This window comes from Nicotiana tomentosiformis, chromosome 8, assembly GCF_000390325.3.
Source record: "Nicotiana tomentosiformis chromosome 8, ASM39032v3, whole genome shotgun sequence".
Taxonomy (NCBI): Eukaryota; Viridiplantae; Streptophyta; class Magnoliopsida; order Solanales; family Solanaceae; genus Nicotiana; species Nicotiana tomentosiformis.
Window position 1 is genome coordinate 65,860,262 of NC_090819.1, and position 22,151 is coordinate 65,882,412.

The 22,151-nt window shown below is 40.5% G+C and overlaps 1 protein-coding gene across 3 annotated transcripts; it reads left to right on the plus strand.

Moving 5' to 3' along the window:
• The first annotated feature begins 631 nt into the window (after nucleotides 1-631).
• Nucleotides 632-6,240, plus strand: LOC104092998 (lysine-specific demethylase JMJ32). 3 transcript variants are annotated; one of them, XR_685537.4, is made up of 5 exons: nucleotides 632-1,339; nucleotides 2,318-2,493; nucleotides 5,035-5,105; nucleotides 5,239-5,698; nucleotides 5,800-6,240. XR_685537.4 is itself a non-coding variant. In XM_009598697.4 (4 exons), exons 1-4 carry the CDS (start codon nucleotides 680-682, stop codon nucleotides 5,448-5,450), a joined length of 1,119 nt encoding a protein of 372 aa, XP_009596992.1. In that variant the 5' UTR covers nucleotides 632-679; the 3' UTR covers nucleotides 5,451-6,240. The 3 variants fall into 3 exon arrangements, 1 of the variants encoding a protein (XP_009596992.1); XR_685538.4 differs by having other exon boundaries at nucleotides 5,826-6,240; XM_009598697.4 differs by having other exon boundaries at nucleotides 5,239-6,240.
• Nucleotides 6,241-22,151: the final 15,911 nt, after the last annotated feature.

Sequence of the window (22,151 nt, forward strand, 5' to 3'; positions counted from 1 at the left end):
CCTTTGTACATAGTGTTTGAGGTATAGCCGGGACCTTGTTGCCGTCACTGTCGTAACACTCTTTTGTTTCTGTTAGAAGTTCCGTAGACATAGTGTGGGTTGTATTTTGTTTTGGAAAGGTTGAACTAAACTTGTTGTAATTGTATCATCTGTCCCACTTTAACTACGAATGTATAATGTACTGTTTTGGGGACTTGTTAATGACGTAATTAATGAAAATGAACTGGTGTATTCACATGACCTATTAATGTTTAATTAATGATATAAATGTATTTTCTCTTTATTCATGGGCGAGTTGGGTAGAAGGTATTGTACATGCTTGCTCGGCCGGGTATCTCGGTTGAGCGTCGGTCGCGCTCCCCGTGGTCGGGGCGTGACACATATAGTAAAGAAAAATCTAAAATTTCATTTACCAAAGTATTTAAGTCATATAAATTTGATGGTGTCATTTTTTCTTTTTGTTGAAACTATGTGAATTTTAATCTTATAGTATCATGTTTACGAGATAAATATTAGTAATGCTTATAAACAAAATTGTATGTCATTACTTAATAAGTATCTTGATTCTATTAATATTTTTATAATCTTTACCAAATAGCCTAAAAAACAATACTATAATTTGTTTTTGAAAATAGCAATATAGCAGACGTTTACGATTGGTGAGAGTTTAAGCACAGTCATGGAAGAACCCATCGAAAGCCTCTGGCAAGAAGTTCGAGATCTAAGCCTAGGCTCCAGCACCCATATCGACCACCTCTCTTCCCCACCCACCCCTATCCAATTCCTCCGCGACTACGTCTCCGCCAACAAACCCTGCCTCATTTCCAACGCCATAAACCACTGGCCAGCCACCACTCTCTGGCATTCCACCCCTTATCTCCTCAGTACTCTCTCTTCCTCCTCCGTTTCCCTTCATCTCACCCCTACAGGCAAAGCTGATGCACTTACCCCACACCCCACTACTTCCACTACTTGCTTCGCCTCTGCTGAAGTTCAACGTATCCCTTTTCCTGATGCTTTGACCTGGGTCTTAGAATCGGACCCGAATTGTGTGGGTTATCTGCAGCAGCAGAATGATTGTTTTCGTAGTGAGTATGGGCCTTTGAGTCACGATTGTGACCCGGAGTTTACTTGGGCTTCTGAAGCTCTTGGGTGTTTGCCTGAAGCTGTGAACCTTTGGATTGGTAATGATTTGTCTGAAACTTCATTTCATAAGGATCATTATGAGAACGTATATGCTGTTGTTTCTGGGGAGAAGCATTTTTTGCTTCTTCCTCCTACTGACGTTCACAGGATGTATATTCGTTCGTATCCTGCTGCCAATTACCACTACTCCCAGGTTCCATATATTCTTTAATGTGCTTGTAAGGAAATGAGTGCGTTCAGTGGCAATGTTAGGAATTTAATTTAGGATGTTCAAAAATTTTGACCTATATATGCAGTATAATTTTCTACATACATAGTATAATATTTAGACAAATGGTGTATATGTGTTGATGGGTTTCCACAGAATTAGCAATTTTGTTCAACATTCTTTTCTTTCTTGTATTAATTTCTTGTAAATTTGTTGGGTTTTTATATATGAATTAGATGTTTGTTTCGATTATAGCACTTTGTGATGTATATGTGTTGATGGGTTGGCATGGAAGTTCTATTTGGTGGTCATTTATTTTGGAGAACTTGAATTTCAGTATAATGTCCTGTTCTTTAATGTATTCATATGTTATGTAGTTGAAGTGAAGTTTTGGTGGATTTTTATATGTGAATTGTACGACTTTCTAGCCCTTTATGATGTATATGTGTTGATGGGTTGCAATGAAAAATTATAAAGTTGAACAATTTTTTCCAAATATAGAAAGTTGTCAAAATATGTTTTTTTTTTGGGGGGGGTGGGGGGGTGGGTGGGGGACCTAAAAAATAGAGTATCATATAAAAAGGCACAGAAGAAATTTGTGGTATATGTATATTGAGTTATAACAGGTAGCTTAGAAGATCAAGTGGGTTAAGGCAATCCTAGTTGTAACCTTTATTCATTCTTGGAAATAGGAGAAAATTTACCCCGTTACTCATAAATTAGCAATGTTATGGCGGTGTTATAGCAGTATGCCAATGTTCAGGTTCCTGTTTTTCTTTCATGTATTATGTATTTGTAGTTCTATTGGGTTTTATGTATGAGTTCTAGGAGTCATTTGTAGTGTTTTGTGATGTATATGTTGATGAGCTGCAATGGTTTAATTTGTTTCAGGAAACTTGAATTTCAGTACAATGTAGTGTTCTACTGTGCTGATATGTGTTCTGCTGTTTTCTGGTATTATAGGATACTGGGGAGTTCTCTTTGGAACTGGAGGAACCAATGAGGTATGTGCCATGGTGCAGTGTTAATCCATACCCTTCACCTGAGTTGAAGGAGAAGGAAATGTCCAAGTTTCCCTTATATTTCGATGGACCAAGACCATTTGAAGTTACAGTCAAGGCGGGCGAGATTCTTTACTTGTAAGCTTTCAGGAGCATCTTTTACATTTTTTTCTCATTTAGTTTCAATGTTCCCCTCGCCAACACTAGGTCCAATCATTGATCTCTTGATTGCATTTTACATAGTTGGTACCTTGATGTTTCTCAATGTAGCTTGAGCATTTGCCTCACTTTTCATCCACCAGTCCAGAGAAAGAAAAAAAGTTCAATGAGTCATCTCTTTAGGTGCTAGTTTAAGAGTTATTGCACATTATCTTTGCAATGCAAGGAACAATCTAATGAAACAATTTCATTGCAAAAAAGTAATATCATTTTTTATGGGAAAAGGGTCAAAAATACCCCTCTACTATTATTTATTGTCTAGATGTACCTTCCGTTATACTATCGGATCGAATATACCCTTACCGTTAGACAAAGTTTCAAAAATGCCCTCGTTTTAACGGACTAGACAAGTGGAGGTTATTAAATAAAAGATCCAACCGTTTGAATAAAAAGACCCAGCCCCATATCCTAACCCATAAACGATTCGGAACCACCCCCCTTCCCGTTAAAACTATTTAACCAAACGACAGTAATTAGGTATTTGCTCTACAGGACCGGCGAAGAGGATGTCGTTGTGGTTGATAATCCATGTGCTTGAAGATTTTTGAATTTAACAACGTTTTTTGAAATGGATTGGTTCTTGTTTTACGTATCCATACAAAATATATGGAAAAATGATAGTGAAAATATTTTTCTCGGTTTGGTTCCTAGGTCTGCTAATATATCTTTTTCATTTCCTTCTATTATGTATTTCTGGATCTGAACACTATATTTTTATATTTCTACTTTTGCTAATTATTGTTTTCACAATATTTTGGCTCATTTAATGGTGTTTGCTTAATTTTTTTGATCTTTTTTAATTAATATTTGCAGAATTGTTTTTCAGCCAACTACCAAGAAAGAAAAGTTTTTCCTTTTGCATAAGTCGACAAACTATCTTAAAATCTTTTTATTGAAACAGTTTCTATAAGAATTTGAAAATTATTATAAAAAACTCTTCTTCGAATTTTTGAAGCAAACTCCGTCGTTAGCAAGCTTTAAGAGGAACTAAAGGTTCTGTTATTATGTTGTATTGCTATAGAGGAAACGTTTTAAATTTTCTCTGTGTCATGATCAGTTTGGTAGATCAGTAACAAAAACTGAATTTGATTTTTATATCATAATGCAATAACAGTCGGATGTCTGTGTATTTATTGAGAAAGAGAATTAACGTCAAACCAAGGGGTTATGGGTTTAATGGTTTTAATGGGAAGGGAAGCGGGTCTGAATAAGTAATGGGTTAGGATATGGGGCTGGGTCTTTTTATTCAAACGGTTGGTCTTCTATTAATAGCCTCCATCTGTCCAGTCCATTAAAACAAGGGCAATTTTGAAACTTTGTCTAATGGTAAGGGTATATTCGATCCGATAGTATAACAGAGGGTACATCTAGACAATAAATAATAGTGGAGTGGTATTTTTGACCCTTCTCCCTTTTTTTATTGTTTTCGTCTTAAACTTTGGCTTTTGAGACTTTCCTCAAAGTTTGCAAACTTTTGGTTATATCAACAAATTTATTTCTCATTCTAGTGTATTATTTTAAGAATTTTGAATTTCGTTTTAACTAGCCCCTAAGTTTTTGCTAGATATATTTGGGCTGGAATTCCAAAACTCAAACAATTAATTGATCTTACTTTATTCTCACTGCAATGAATAAACCCGATTAGCAAAATGGGATGGAGATAGTTCAATGTCTAGCTGAAGCTTGTACTGGCCAAGGAGAGATAGGTAGCAAGGACAAACTCAATATGAATTGCTTGTGGACCTTTTTCATTATTCTCCCTGACAGTTCGAATGTCATTCCACTTTCCACAAATTAAGAATCTAAATTCTTATCTATCCTCCATTAAAGGCAGCCCTTCCCCGGACCCCGCGCATAGCGGGAGCTTATTGCACCGGGCTGCCTTTTTTTTTTTCTTTTACTCCATTAAAGTCAGCAAAAATGTTATTTCCATCGAATAATGGGGAGTCATCTCCTTTTTATATTCATCTTTGTTTGGACGATTACCATTCCTTTTATTAGTCATGCTTGTATAATTTTCTGTGATGCAGTATTTATCCTCTCTTCCTGGCATCCAGCAGGAGAAAGATTGTAAGAGTCTACACTTTCCTTGGTGGAAAGAGATCTACTATGCAGTTGAAATATTGAAATTGGAAATTGACTTGAGTATTTTTCTAGTGTATGTATTTAGCATGATTCATCGTGTTCTGGATGGCTAAGGCTGTTCATAATTCTGTAAAAACCAAATGAGATGAACCGAAATTTCAGTTTGGTTCTGGTAATTTGGTAATCCGGTTCAGTTCTTGATTTGCTTCTGGAAAAATGGGTAATTTGGTAACAAACCGAGAAAACCTGCCCAATACCTGCTCGACTATTTGTGTGTCAGAAAATATTTTTGGGGATTCTTAAAAAGTTCCATGCATTTCAGCTTTACCCAGTGGTGTTAATTAACCATATTTCTCTTTTACACAAATTATGCAGGCCAAGCATGTGGTTTCACCATGTTAGACAGAGTCCAGACAGTAGAGGACTCACCATTGCTGTAAACTACTGTAAGAATCTTAAATACCAGCCTATTTATAAAAAACTGAAAGGAAGAAAAAAGGACAGAAAAGAAAGCCTTTTCTCATCCTTGTTCTTTCCTTTCCAAGTATAATGGTAACTAAACTGCTGTTTGTCGGACAGGGTATGACATGCGATTTGATATCAAATATGCTTACTTCAACTTCCTGCAATCACTGCCTCATTCCATGCTGTGTAATCCTGCATCATCTGGAAATTTACTTGTGGAGTCACAATGCCATTCATCTATGGGCAACCCTGTAGAGGAATCCAGCATCACTGCTTCAGCGAATGATGACTTATTACATGATTCTAATGACGCTGCAGAAAAGTAAGCATTGCACGCTGTCAGGAGCCCTATGGTGAGGAGAAGCAAGGAAATTTCTAGTTCTTTGTATCCAATACTGCAAGCATCCTTTTGTTTCCGCTTGCTGAGTGTTTTCAACATGAGATGGGAGAAGCTCAAATGAGCTTTTCACTTCATGATTGCCCCCCGGTTTGCGTCTCTGGTTTAGTCAGCTAGGGAGATTCTTCAATGTGCCATTTAATATCCAGAGCAACAGTGTCAGTGATGGAGGTTCAGGTGCCATATTCTTTAGAGATTTGCCAGTGTATTTATATGCTCCACCTTCTCCTGTTCTGTGTCATCCTTTTACTTAATGCTTCCGTAATCTGCTATTGAAGCTTTGCTTGCATGTTCTGCTTATCAGTAAGGGAAGGTCAACCTGATCCGAATGAAGGAAGCCATCTTCTTGAAAGGGCATGCACTTTATAGGATTTCTTCTTTCAAGCCTCGGCAATCATCAGTTATCGGGTAGAGTGGCATTAGGATGGTACCTCAAGAGACAAAAGCCACAGCTGATGGTTGTTGCCATAAATTTGAGAGTACTGTTTTGCGTTTACAACAGAAGTGCACAAAGTTTGCTTCTTTACTGATTCTCTGGGATAAAAGTGCCTTTGCATTGTTGTTAATGGAACATTTGTTTCTCCGAAAGGGAAATTGGATAAATCCAGAGCTGGAATACTTGTTAAGAATTGTGTGTGGGTTGTGGCCAAGCGAGAAAATTGGTGTTGATACTGACATTTGAAATGTGGCATAATTCATCATTTTACACCTTTCACTCATGGTCTGCTGAACTGCTTATTATCCTTCAAATTAATTTTAGCTTCAAAACCACAAATGTTTTCTTCAATTAAAGTTTTTACATGGTGTAATCATGACTCATGAGGTTACAATTTGTCCAATTCTTCCCACTGCTAAAATGGGAGATAGGAGGATTTGTTTGCTGAATAGCTGTGTTTTGTACATATGCAGTATAGATATTCAACTCCATAATTCATCATATAATATAGCTGAAAATTGTCTTGTCCAAAGTGATTGCATATCTCCTCATCATGAACTTGCATTACCGTCCATATGCGCACACGTTTTTTTATATATTCTAATTCCGAGATTCAAGAACACAAAAAGAAAACAGAGCAGTAATAAAATTTACTATCCAACTTTATTTTAAACAATAAAATATATATATGAACATCCACATAATGTGATAAAAGAGCTTAATGATGGATTTAATGTACATGAGATTCGTAGGAAGTTTGATATACATACAAAACGGAAGTAAAGATTCGTCCAATCAAATTGCTTGCTTTATATTTGACGACTCTTGAGTTTGGATATGGAATACAATTTAGTAGCCTCATTTTTTTCCTTCATTCGCCTTGCTTGTTTCGTGCATTAATTCATCTCTTAAAATGTTATTTGTACCACCTGCCATTTACATGGAAAACAAAACTCATTACTTAATAAATTGTTTGACTGTTTTATACAATACTCAAGGAGATTACAAAATTCTTTCCTACTTAATACTCAATGCTGGTATATGTTTTTTCAGTTCACTTTTGTTTCTTTTTTATATAATCCTACAACCCGAATCGATAGTATAATTTTCATAGAGTTGTTAAATGTTGAGCTGAAAATAGTGCACGGTTGGTATTTGGTAACCTTGTTGTAAACTTAGTGTACACGGTTTGGTAACCTTGTTGTAAACTTAGATTAGGTCTTTGATATTAGCTTAAAGTTTAGCTCTTCTGCCAAAGGCATAATTTAAGTAATAATTTAAAAGCAATACGCCCAATAAATACAACTCCCTCAATTTAAAGCTAGAAAGGAAGTATTGCATTAATGAATGTGAATGTGATGGATTAAAGATAGAGTAAATTCCACTTAACCTCTTCAACGGTCGAGAAATAATACTCCTTTCACCTTTCTAATGAGACCAATTCTTTGACCAAAAATATAGATATTGGTTCAACTAATTAAATTTATACAAATAAGGATTAATCTTTGTTAATAATAATATCTTAAAGACAAAAATTTTTGGTATTATGATAAATAACACGTAGATCTATTCCGAAGATTATGATGGTGCCCAATAATGACAATATTCAAGTCAAATAGAAGTAATGTAGCATTAAATAATGATGAATAACAATAAATGACATTTATGTAAATAAAACGAATGAGTCACCCGAGAAAGGATGAAATCAATAGATGTTCTTTCTGACAATAATGAATGATGGATAAGCCTTTGAATATTTGAGTTATTCTCGGATTCAGTAAAAAAACGTGGACAAGAATCTTAGTGAAAATGTTATTTTTGTATGCCTGTAATAAGACCAGATTCTATCTATAAAGTCAAAGTGTATTTTACAAGTGAATATCCCATGTCCCCTATCATTGTGTCTCTTTCTATTTATAAAAAACATGTTCCTAGAAACCCTAATAGTACAAGTGCAGAGAATATCCACTAGAATATTCTCTTTAATGTCATATCCTAAAACTAGCTGTTATAACTCTGTCATGGGTATTCGACCTCGGCCTCGATCCTCGATGACTCCTCGACCTCAGTCCTTGCTGACTCTTCGACCACGACCTTCATTATTCCTTAAACCACTTCGACACGTGGTGGCCTGGGAATATTTCGCTAATGCCATCCCGACTTAAGTATTCTAGAGACAGATTTTGACCCATACAGTTAGTCCCTCCTCTTATTGAGGCCGACTTTGCAGGCGGGTTCGATGAGCAGATCATGTTGTTGGTGGTCGAGCTAACCAAGCGGATTACACGGATCGTGGTTGTTGCGGCGAGCAGGTGACGTGGCCCTCTATGGGCCGCATATTTCAAATGCTTCAAATTTCCCAGGTGATTTGCTGGAGTTATGTTGTCCACGGGTTAGGATGACGTCATGATGTCATGCGTCGTTATGATGCATATTCCTGATGTGTCGCTTCGTTTCGTGTGTGACTTTTGATTAGACCTGCGCTTCGGTTCTGGTGCCAATCATGATGAACCGTTTTCGGTTTTGGTGCCATGACTTTTATAAATAGAGATCTTTGAACCTGATTTTAGAGTTTAAACCCTCTAACATTTCAAAACACCATACCTTTCTCTTGCTCTCTTCTTCTCCGAATTTCTTTCCTATATTTCATTGACCTATATTGTTCTTCATTCCCTCTCGTTTGTTACTCTCCTCCACTACGTTGAATTATGTCTAACGTATCTTCTGATGCTGGTGAGGGGAGTCGTGTTGCTCCCTTGGCAATGGTGTTCCCCTCCCATGGGGAGAGCGTTTCCGCCATTGTTGAGGATGAAACCTTCATGTCAGTGGAGGAAATAATCCCACGTAATCCCGAATCTAGGTCCGACCTTACCAAAGTACCGGACCCGCGCCTGGAGTCGTTAAATCAACGATGACGCCTAAGGAATTGGCAGAACTTAAGGCCAAATTCGGCCTTCCAAACCATGTTGAGCTGATCCCGGCTGAGGGGGACGTAGTACAGGTCCATCGTCCTGGGTACTGCGCTCTTTATGCCTACCCTTTCCTCATTGGCTATTCTTTCTCCTTTCTCCTGCTAGTGGAGGAATTTTGTCATCATTACGGCATCTTCCCAGCTCAACTTGCACCGTACGTCTATAAAGTGATTAAGATGCTGACCAAATTCGTCAAGCTGGCCGGGGTCGAGCTAATGCTACAACACTTGATACATCTATTCGCCCCTGGCTTTAGGGGGATGATGCTGAACCTTCGCCATCGAGGAGGCAAATGTTTGGTGGTGAAGTTAGATGACAAAGCCAATCGTCAGTTATGGCTTAACTTCTTCTTTGTTAGGACCGAGGACATTGTGGCCAACGTTAATGACTTTCCTGAAGCTTGGAACTACACTCGTGAGTGCCCTGTTTTTTTCTGCGTTCGTTTTTGGTTCCGAATTTTGATGTTTTTACTTTTCTCTTTTGCATCCAATAGCCAGCCTCCTCTTCTAGTCGCTCATATCTCTGACTGGGTCGAGCGACTCCTCCCTCACATCATAGGGATCCGTGATTGGCCAAGTTTTTTCAAGAAATTCAAGCCTGCTCTCCCTTCGACTGGTAATTTCTCTTCTTTGATCACGGACGCTCCATTTCCTATTATGTATAGATTCGTTTTGCTAACTTGGTTGTCTTTTTCTCAGGCAGGGGATCTTCTCGGAGGAGTCGGGCACTAGTGCCCTCTTTCCGAAGGACGACTGCTGCATCTTCTGCTTCTGCTCCTGTTGCGACTACTACGTCTTCCGTACCGGTCTCAACTTCAGCTGCCGTAGTTAGAGAGCCCGTCTCCGTTCCATCCATAACTTCTGCTCCTCAACTCTTTTCACTAGTTGATGAGGACAACGTCTCTCCTGATGACGGTGGTCTAATGCCTCGTAAGAGGAGAGTCGTGGATACGAGGGGAGAGAGGCCGGCAGCCGTTGATGTGGGAGATTGTGGCTTTGTCCTTCGAGAAATGGCCATAATGCATATTGGAGAGAGCCCCGAGGCAAGTCTCAAGCCTCCTCACTTGGAGGAAATGAGCATACGTCCTGTGGGGGATAGGGTCGAGGGCAAGATGCATAATGACGGCCCTGCATTTCCGAGGCGCGAGTAGGCCCCATCTTCTGGGGTCGCGGTGGACATTCCTTCTTCGACTGATGATAGAGGGAAGTCCGTCGCTGAGGAGGACGTTGGATCTGACTCTGACATGGATATGGACGAGTTGAGGATGATCGATGTGAGACTCACTCAACTCGAAATGAGGTTGGAAGGGGGTTCAAGGACTATTGCGATCCCGATGGATTGTAACCTATTTGTAAACACCGAGGAAATAGTCCCTGCCCTTGGTTCTCTTTGTTCTAAAATTGAGGGTACAACCCTCGAGACGATATATGACATCACTTTGTCTAATAACATTGCTAGCCTTGCTCTCCGAGTAAGTATAACTGCCGTCCATTCTTTTCTTTATGTTTTGCTTTCTTTCGTAAGCTTTAATTTCTTTTCTCCATTTTGTAGACGGTTATTTTGGAGATCGAGAGTGCTCGCTAGGAGCAGAAATGTAAAGATATTTACGTGAAGTTGAAAGAAAAGTATTTTAAATGTCTTGAAAAGTATCGTGAGCTCCGGTGTCAGCTCTGCGAGGGCGGCGATGTGTGCCAGTTGAGGGAGGATTTGAAGGAGAGAGATGAGGAGTTGATGCGGGTCGTGGAAAAATGCAGCATCTTGGAAGGCACATTGAGGGGCAAAGAGGAGGGGCTCGAGCTTAGCAGAGGCGTAGAAGCCCAATGCAGTGATCTCCAAGCCTAAGTGGTCCTGCTGCGAGGCCAACTCAAAGAATGTCAGTTCAGGGCGGAGCCTCTTAGTGGCGAGGTCACCGAGAAGCAAGAGGAGCTAGAGAAGGCGGAGTCCACTCGGTCAGAAGCTCTGAGGAGGGCAGAGTCCCTTGAAGTGGAGATCCAAACTCTTCGTTCCGAGCGAGAAAATGATTTGTCGACGACAAGTCTTAAAGAAGAGCATCTTGATAAAAGGATTGGGGAGTTAGAGAAAGAGACTTCTAACCTTTATGATCGGATTGCTGCTCTAGAGGCCGAGAAGGCCAAACTACTTGAACGACCTTTTTATCTATGGCTTCCGGCTTCGCCAACATTCCTTGCGAGTGGTACAAAGAGTGAATTCACGCCGAGGCCCTATTGGATGTGCTTTGTGATTTGCATGTAGCGGGCTCTGTTACTACTGTAGACTTCGAGGATGCTCCTGTCAAGGCTTGCAAGGCTCGGATTACTTGTGGCTATGATCCGACTACTCCTCGTCCTAGTGAGGAAGATGAGGGCGGTGAGGATGCTATAGATCGTCTCGAGGACGAGGCCTGATATGATTCCATATACCCTCCAGGTGAGGATGGAGAGGGCGTTGAGGGCCAGACCGATGAGGGTATCGCGGGTCGCGATGATAGTGATCAGCAGTAGTTTTTTTTTTTGTTGCTTTTTCTGAAGTTTTTGTGTATTTCTGTTGGCGTCTTTAAATCGCCCAACCAAATGAAAAATGGGTGAAATGAACCCAAACCCCACTTTAAAAACATTCTGCCCAGCCCGACCTTCGCACCTGCGGTCAAATAGCCGCTTCTGCGGCTCCGCACCTGCGGAAATTCTATCGCAGGTGCGGTTCAAGCTCAGCCCAACATTCCCGCATCTGCACTCCATGTAGCGCATCTGCGCATCTTCTTCTGCGGTCCATGCGCCGCACCTGCACCCATCGCCCGCTCCTGCATTGCGCAGGTGCGCCCAAATGTTCCGCACCTGCTGTTACTGACCAGCCTCCTCTCCTTCGCACCTGCGAGCTCATGGCTCGCACCTGCGAGCTCGTGGCTCGCACCTGCGAGCTCGTGGCTCGCACCTGCGGCCCTTTTCACGCAGGTACGATTGCACCAGGTATCAGCTGCCTCAGCATTTCATCCAAGTCCAAACTCGATCCGTTAACTATTCGAAATCCACTCGAGGCCCTCGGGACCTCAACCAAATATACCAACACGTCCCAAAACACATCACGAACTTAGTCGAGCCTTTAAATCACATCAAACAATACTAAAAATACGAATCACCCTCCAATTCAAACTTAGTGAACTTTGAAACTTCAACTTTTACAATCGATGCTGAAACCTATCAAATCACGTCCGATTGACCTCAAATTTTGCACACAAGTCACATTTGACATTACGGACCTACTCCAACTCTCGGAATCGGAATCCGACCCCGATATAAAAAAATTCACTCCCGGTCAAACTCTCCAAAACCTTCAAATTTCTAACTTTTGCCAAATGACCCCGAAATAACCTACGGACCTCCAAATCCACTTCCGGACGTGCTCCCAATACCAGAATCACCATACGGAGCGATTCTCAGGCTCGAAATCCCAAACGGATATCGATAACATTGAAATACACCTCAACTCAATTTTCATGAAATTCTTTCAAAATTCCAACTTCCATAATAGGCGCCGAAACGCTCCCGGGTCATCCAAAACACGATCCGGACATACGCCCAAGTCAAAAATCATCATACGAAGTTGTTGGAACCTTCAAATCCCGATTCCGAGGTCGTTTACTCAAAACTCACACTTTAGTCAATTCCTCTAACTTAAGGCTTTCGAAATTAGAATTTTCTTTCCAAATCAACTCCGAACTTTCCGAACTTAAATTCCGACCACGCGTACAAGTCATAATACATGCAGTGAAGCTGCTCAGGGCCTCAACCCGCTGAATGATGCGCTAGAGCTCAAAACGACCGGTCGGGTCGTTACACAAAAGTTCCTTACAAAGGCTCGCTATTATGTGGATTTTTGATCTATGTGGCATTCTTTTAAGAAATACTCTCTATGTTTCAATTTATGTGAACATATTTTCTTTTTAGTCTGTGCCAAAAAGAATGACCACTTTCCTTATTTGGAAATAATTTACCTTTATACAATGATTTATAGCCACACAAAATATATGTGCCTCATTTTACACCATAAGTTCAAAAGTCTTCTCTCTTTTCTTATACTCCGTGCCCAGTTAAATGGGTTCACATAAATTGAAACGGAGGGAGTAATATTTTATGTGTTAGTCCTATATCTCCTAATATTCTTTTAAGAAATTAACGCATAAAAAATTGAGATAATATTTAGAATTTGTTTTAAACTTGGCCTAACGAGCGTTAACCTGGAATATTAACTTTGGCTCATATACCTTAATTTTGTATGTGTTAATCCTATTAATGTTCTTTTTAGATTTTGTCACTCATTTTTGTTATTAATTCAGTCCTTTACGTCATTTTGTTTCTGATACCCCTGTTAGTTGAAAATGCTCGTATTATGAACTCCACCCATTCGAAACAATAAAAAATACGTGCAATTTATTTAAGCCATCTCACTCGCCTCTTGCCCTATTTCTTTGGACTCGTATCCCACAAACTAATTGTAATCTCTCCAAACAGCAGGACAGCTCAACGAATCTCGTTGACTAAGGCGAAATTATATTGAGGGGCCCTTAAATTTATTTTATAAAATTTGTATACTAATAAAAAAGTTTGCTCTCTAAACAATACATTAATCATTTAAGACAAAAAAATAGCGAATTTAGAAAGGAAAAAAACTAGGAAAAAGAGCACAAAAAATAAAGTGGTGGATTATCGCATGCTGAGGTCAGGAACTCAAAGTAAAAAATTTGGTTTGGCTATCATCACAAACAAGAAAAAGAAATGCACATACATAACGTAATCGTTTAAGTATTGAGCATTAATAGTGTCAAAAATATTTACACCTAATTCTGATCAATTTAAATAATAATTGTAGTTCATTCTATTAATAACTTGTTTGGTTGGTTGTTACATGTTGTATTGTATCATATTGTTACTTTAAATACAATGTTTGTTTTGACTGTTACTTAAATTTTATTGTATCATACCGTTAAGTTAGTTGTTACGTAACGATGAAAAGTGTCACTTTATGTAACAACGAATTTGGTGTGGTGGCGTCATTACCTTATTTTTTTCTCTCATTTTGCCCTTCTTTATAATTAAATAATCATATTTTATCCTTTATCCTACTTTTTTATATAATAATTCTACTTCGTATCCAATTTTTTCTTAGTAATGTTGTGTCACGACCCCAAATTCCCTCCGTAGGATATCGTGATGGCACCTAGTTTCTAAGACTAGGTAAGCCTATCAATACGGAATAATCATAAATATATGAAATAAATAAACTACAATTCAAATAATTTCAACTCCCAAATCTCGGTAGAAATAAGTCACAAGCTTCTAAAATTTTTATTTTCAATATCTTTATATATCAAGGTCTAAAGAAAAATAACAAAGCAATATAAAAATGATAGAAGGGGACTCAGGAGTCTGCGGATGCTGACAGATATACCTCGAAGTCTCCATACGCAGGTAACTCACTGACGTCTAGGCTGGTAAGATATACCTGGATCTGCACAAAAAGATATGCAGAAGCGTAGAATGAGTACAACACAGCGGTACCCAGTAAGTGTCAAGCCTAACCTCGATAGAGTAGTGACGAGGTCAGGTGAGGCCCTACTAGAATATAATAATGGTATGGTAAAATGTTTAACAATATAGTAAAATAAAATGACATTGAAAATGAATCAAATAGTGTGTCACCATTTAATTCAGCAAAATAATGGCAAATAATATCTCGTGGAAACAAAACAGAATTTTAAATAATATCTCATGGAAACAAAACCGAATTTCCTTTCAACTTTAAGAAAAATCACAACAAATAATCAAGGCAACTGCGGCCATAAATCAATATCAACAAGGGCACTCTCAGGTACCGCCTCGTAGTCCCAAATCATAAACAAATTCACAATATCTCATTTCCTTATCTCACCGCGGGAGCCTTCACAATTTATTTGAAAGAAAATATTTTTTTCGAAATAGCATCCCGTGTTTTAGCCATCCTTATCACACCGTATGACTTCTAGTAGTTCCCCCTACTAGCCACGCGTATCAAGCCACCCTTATCTCACCGCATGCGTTTTAATACCCAGACCTTATACCACCGCATGCGTATCAATATCACAATATATCACAATTTGCACCTCAAGTGCTTAAATAATGTAACTTGCCAAAATAATTCAACAATAATATTTTTTCACAATGAAGAGCTCACGGCTCATGCCCAAATAAATCATCAATAATATTTTCCACAATAAAGAGCTCACGGCTCCATCACAATGAGTACAAAACTCTTACAAAATATTCAAGAATAAATAATTCAGAAAAATAATATTTTATAATCTTTAATACGTTGCTTCAATATCAAATTTAAAATGTCAAATACTTCATATTAATAATATTTAATTTAAATAAAATCACCCTTCAAGTAATGCACAGAATAAAAGAAACCAAGTTTCAACTAAACAGGTATAACAATTAGCAGAAAAAGGTCAAACAAATTTAAGGTATATATCTCAGATCAATGATGAAGAATATAACAAGATAAAATAATTTAATAAATGCGCAACAATGATCTACACAATTTAAAAATATAATCTTTCATATTTAGCCCGTGTAAATACTCGTCACCTCGTATATACGACTTTCAACACGTTTCAATAATCATATTAATATCAATTCTAGGGAAAATTTCCTCCACACAAGGTTTGACAAGTCACTTACCTCGGCTTGCTCCAATTTAACCAAGTAGTATGCTTTTTTCTCGATTTTCCGATTCCGGTCGACTCGTATCTAGTTATAATTAATTCGATACAGTCAACAAAAATTATAGAATTAATTCTATAAGAAAATACTATATTTTTCAATAAAAAACCGAAATTAACTCAAAAATGGCCAGTGGGGCCCACATCTCGACAATCCGGCGAAAGTTACGAAATATGAATGCCCATTCAACCACGAGTTTAACCATATCATTTTTATCAAAATCCGACCCCAACTCGACCCTCAAAGCTTTAAATCTTATTTTCAAATCCCTAAGTTCCAACCCCCGATTTACACCTCAAAAATATTTAATCTAGTCGGATTATTTGATGATAATTCAATATTATGGAGTAGAAATGATCACAAGGGACTTACCTCAAGTTTTCCCGTAAAAACCTTGCTCAAAATTGCCCAACCCGAGCTTGAAATGCCCAAAAAATGGCAAAAGCTCGGAACCCCTCTGTTTTTGTAATGTTCAGGGATTTTCGCATCTGCGGCAACTTGGCCGCTTCTGCGCCAACCGCATGTGCGGAAAAATTCCCGCAACGCCTGTTTACACTCCTGCGCAGGCCGCTTCTGTGCGCGTCCCTCCGCATCTGCGCTCACGCAGGTGCGGAATTTTCCTCGCACCTGCGACCATTGCCCCATAGTCCATTTGCGCATCTGCGCTTGCCAGGCTTGCTTCTGCGAGCTCGCACCAGCGATAGAATTTTCGCAGGTGTGAATGCAACAGAGGACAAAAACTTCAGCTATTTCTTCTAAGTCCGAATTTGATCCGTTAACCATTCGAAACTTACCCGAGGCTCCCGGGACCTCAACCAAATGTACCAACAAGTCCTAAAACATCATACGAACTTAGTCGAGCCTTCAAATCACATCCAACAACACTAAAACACGAATCACACATAGATTCAAGCCTAATGAACTTTAAAATTTTTAGTTTCTACAAATGACTCCGGAACCTATCAAATCACGTCCGATTTACCTCGAATTTTGCGCACAAGTCATAAACGATATAACGGAGGTATCAAATTTTCAGAATCAGATTTCGACCCCGATATCAAAAGGTCAGTCCCTCGGTCAAACTTTTCAAAAATTCAACTTTCGGCATGTCAAGCCTAATTCCACTACGGACTTCCAAATAAAATTCCGATCATGCTCCTAAGTCCAAAATTGCCATACGGAGCTGTTGGAATCATCAAAATTCTATTCCGGGGTCGTTTGCACATAATTCGACATCCGGTCACTATTTGAATTTAAACTTTTAATTTTTCTTCAAAATTTCATATCTTGGGTTAGGTACCTCAGAATTTTATTCCGGGAATACGCCCAAGTCCCAAATCAGGATACAGACCTACCGAAACTGTCAAAACACTGATCCGAATCCGTTTGCTAAAAATATTGACCAAGGTCAACTCAGTTGAGTTTTAAAGCTCTAATTCACATTTTAATTCATTTTTCGCATAAAAACTTTCCAAAAACATTTTACGGACTGCACACGCAAGTCGAGTAATGATAAATAGTACTTTTCGAGGTCTTAGAACATAGAATTAATTATTAAATTTAAATATGATATTTTGGATCATCACATTCTCCACCTCTAAAACAAACGTTCGTCCTCGAACGGAGTTAGAAGAAATACCTGAGCTGGTGAATAAGTGTGGATAAGAGTTGCGCATATCATGCTTGGTCTCCCAAGTCGCCTTTTCGACCGGATGACCCCTCCACTGAACCTTCACGGAAGCAATGTTCTTTGACCTCAGTTTTCGAACCTGCCTATCCAAAATAGCCACTGGTTCCTCAACATAAGATAGATCCTTGTCCAACTGAACCGAACTGAAGTCTAACACATGAGATGGATCGCCGTGATATTTCCGAAGCATGGAAACATGGAATACCGAATGAACCGCAGAGAGACTAGGTGGTAGTGCAAGTTTGTAAGCCACCTCTCCAACTCTCTAAAGAATCTCAAAAGGCCCAATATACATAGGGCTCAACTTTCCCTTCTTCCCGAACCTCATCACACCCTTCATAGGCGAAACCCGGAGCAATACCCGTTCACCAACCATGAATGCAACATCACAAACCTTCCGATCTGCATAACTCTTATGTCTAGATTGGGCTGTACGAAGCCGATCCTGAATCAACTTAACCTTTTCCAAGGCATCCTGAACCAAGTCTGTACCCAATAGTCTAGCCTCCCCCGGTTCGAACCAACCCACTGGAGACCGGCACCGCCTACCATACAAGGCTTCATACAGATCCATCTGAATGCTCGACTGATAACTGTTATTGTAAGCAAACTCTGCAAGTGGTAAGAACTGATCCCAAGCACCCCCAAAATCTATCACACATGTATGAAACATATCCTCCAGTATCTGAATAGTGCGTTCGGACTGTCCGTCCGTCTGAGGGTGAAATGCTGTACTCAACTCCATACGAGTACCCAACTCTCACTGTACAGCCCCCCAAAACCGTGAGGTAAATTGTGTACCCCGGTCAGAGATGATAGATACCGGTACACCATGAAGTTTGACAATCTCGCGAATATATACCTGAGCCAGCTGTTCTGAAGAGTAAGTAGTAATCACAGGAATGAAATAAGCTGACTTGGTCAATCTATCCACAATCACCCAAACTGCATCGAATTTCCTATGAGTCCATGGGAGTCTAACAACAAAATCCATAGTGATCCGTTCCCATTTCCATTCTGGAGTTTCCAACTTCTAAAGCAATCCACCCGGTCATTGATGCTCATACTTCACCTGCTGGCAATTTAGGCACCGAGCTACATATTCTACTATATCTTTCTTCATCCGCCTCCACCAATAGTATTGTTTCAAGTCCTGATACATTTTTGCAGCACCCGGATGAATGGAGTACCGCGAACTGTGAGCCTCCTATAGAATCAACTCACGTAAACCGTCCACATTAGGCACTCATAGCCTGCCTTGCATCCGTAATACATCGTCATCTCCAATAGTGACTTCCTTGGAATCACCGTGCTGCACTGTATCCTTAAGGACAAGCAGATGGGGGTCATCATACTGGCGTTCCCTGATACGATCATAAAGAGAAGACTGAGAAACCATGCAAGCCAAAACTTGACTCGGCTCGGAAACATCCAGTCTAACAAACTGGTTGTCCAAGGCCTGAACATCCAAGGCTAAAGGCCTCTCTGTTACCGGTAAATATGCTAAGCTGCCCAAACTCTCCGCCTTATGACTCAAGGCATCGGCCACTACATTGGCCTTCCCAGGATGATAAAGAATGGTGATATCATAATCCTTAAGCAACTCCAACCATCTCCGCTGCCGCAAATTAATATCCTTCTGTTTAAACAGATGCTGTAGACTTCGGTGATCGGTGTAGACCTCATAATGGACACCGTACAAATAATGCCGCCAAATTTTTAAGGCATGAACAATAGCTGCTAACTCCAAGTCATGCACAGGATAATTCTTCTCATGCACCTTTAACTGTCTGGACACGTAGGCAATCACCCTACCATCTTGCATCAAAACTGCATCGAGACCAATACGTGACGCGTCATAATACACAGTATAAGACCTTGTACCTGTAGGTAATACTAATACTGGGGCTGTAGTCAAAGCTGCCTTGAGCTTTTGAAATCTCTCCTCACATTCCTCGGTCCACCTGAACGGAGCACCCTTATGGGTTAATTTGGTCATAGATGCAGCAATATAAGAGAAACCCTTTACAAATCGGCGATAATACCCTGCCAAACCAAGAAAACTCCGAATTTTCGTAACTGAGGACGGTCTGGACCAATTCTGCACTGCTTCAATCTTCTTCGGATCTACCTTGATCCCCTCGCATGAAACTATATGACCCAAAAATCCCACTGAATCAAGCCAAAATTCACACTTTGAGAATTTTGCATATAACTTCTTTTCTTTCAAAATCTGAAGCATAGTCCTCAGGTGTTGTTCATGACCTTCCCGACTCCGGGAATACACCAGAATGTCGTCAATAAACATAATGATAAAGAAATCAAGATAGGGCTGAAATACACTATTCATTAAGTGCATAAATGTTGCTGGGGCGTTGGTCAGCCCAAAAGACATCACAAGGAACTCGTAATGACCGTACCGAGTCCTGAAAGAAGTCTTCGGGATATCTGGCTCCCGAATCTTCAATTGATGATAGCCTGAACGTAAGTCAATTTTAGAGAATACTCTGGCACCCTGAAGTTGATCAAATAGGTCATCAATACGTGAATGGATACCTGTTCTTCACGGTAACCTTGTTCAGCTGGCGGTAATCAATACACATCCGCATAAAACCATCCTTCTTCTTTACAAATAAGACAGGAGCACCCCAAGGCGATACACTGGGACGAATGAAACCCTTATCAAGCAATTACTGTAACTGTTCTTTTAATTCTTTCAACTCTGCTGGGGCCATACGGTATGGTGGAATAGAAATGGGCTGAGTGCCTAGTAACAAATCAATGCCAAAATCAATATCCTTGTCGGGTGGCATACCCGGAAGATCTGCTGGAAATACATCGGGAAAATCCCTTACTATAGGAACTAACTCCACGGTAGGAGTATCAATACTAACATCTCTTACATAGGCCAGATACGCATCACACCCCTTCTCAACCATTCGTTGAGCTTTAAGAAATGAAACAACCCTGCTAGGACCATGATTTGAGGTACCTCTCCACTCTAGCCGCGGTAGACCTGGCATAGCCAACGTCACCATCTTGGCATAACAATCAAGAATAGCGTGATAGCGTGACAACCAGTCCATGCCCAAAATAATATCGAAATCCACCATACTGAGCAATAATAAATCAGCTCTGGTCTCAAAACCACTGATAACAATTAAACACGACCGATACATACGGTCCACAATAATATATTCACCCACAGGTATAGATACATAAATAGAAGAACTCAAGGAATCACGTGATACGCCCTAATACGGGGCAAAATAAGATGACACATAAGAGTAAGTGGAGCCTAGATCAAATAAGACTGATGCATCTCTATGACAAACTGAAATAATACTTGTGATAATAGAATCGGATGCAATAGCATCTGTCCTAGCAAGAAGGGCATAATATCTGGTCTGGCCTCCCCCTCTAGGGCGACCTCTACCTGCCCGACCTCCACCTCTAGCTGGATGTGCAGGTGGAGTGGCAACTGGTGCAGTAATCATGGCCTGAGAAGTCTGAGGACCCTGTGGAATAGGTGGGGCCTGAGAAATCCGTAGAGGTTCACCCCTCCTAAGTATGGGGCAATCCCTCATGATATGACGAGTGTCACCACACTCAAAACAAGCCCTCGGAGGACGTGGCTGCTGGGACTGGCTCGGGCCTGATCGACTAGACTGTCGGCTGAAAGCACCCTGTATAGGAGGTGCAGAAGACACTGGTGGTGCATAATATGGACCCTGAGGTCTGGGAGTAGTCAGAATACCACTGGAAGCTAGAAGTGATGAATGAATAGGACGGCTCACATAACCTCTACCATGACGGGCTGCAACTGGGGCACGAGAATTATTATATGTGCCAGAATCTCGGGGTCTCTTAGCTTCCCTCTCTTCCCTCTCCCGAGTCCGCATACCTTCCAATCTCCTAGCAATTGACACCACCTGTTGGTATGTGATGTCCATCTCTAGCTCTCGGGCCATACTGTATCTGATATTAGGGTGAATACCCTTAATAAATCTGCGAACCCGCTCTCGAACAGTAGCAACTAAGGCTGGTGTATGCCTAGCCAAATCACTGAATCGGACCGCATACTCTGACACGGTCATAGAACCCTGGCGCAACTGCTCAAACTCTACACGCCATGCTTCCCTAAGACTCTGAGGAACATACTCCCTTAAGAACATACCTGAAAATTGAGTCCAAGTGAGTGAAGATGCCTCAGCGGGACTATCCAACTCATATGCCCACCACCACTGGTAGGTTGCTCCTCTAAACTGGAATGCCGTGAAAGAAACCCCACTGGAATCCACAATACCCATAGTACGAAGGATACTGTGACATTCCTCCAGAAAACCCTGAGCATCCTCTAAAGCTAAACCGCCGAAAGTGGGAGGGTGGTACTTCTTATACCTCTCAAGCCTGAGCTTCTCCCCCTCTGAAACTGTTGTCCTAATCTCAGGCCGAACTGGGACAACTGGCTGTACTGGTATAATCTCTGGGGCATGGTCAACTTGGGCCCGTGGTTCTGGAGTACGGGCAGCGGGAGTCTGTGCTCCTCCCCCGGCCTGAGATGTGATAGGAGCAAGTGGAATTAACCCTGCCTGAGCTAGAGTGCCAAACGTGCTCAAAAACTGGGCAAGAGTCTCCTGAAGTGCAAGAGTAGTAACAGGCGTCTCAGGTGCCTGTTCTCCAACTAGAGCTACTGGTGGTTCTGGTGCAGCAGCTCGTGCAGGTACTTTGGCTTCACCACGTGGTCTTCCTCGGCCTCTGCCCCGACCCCGGCCTC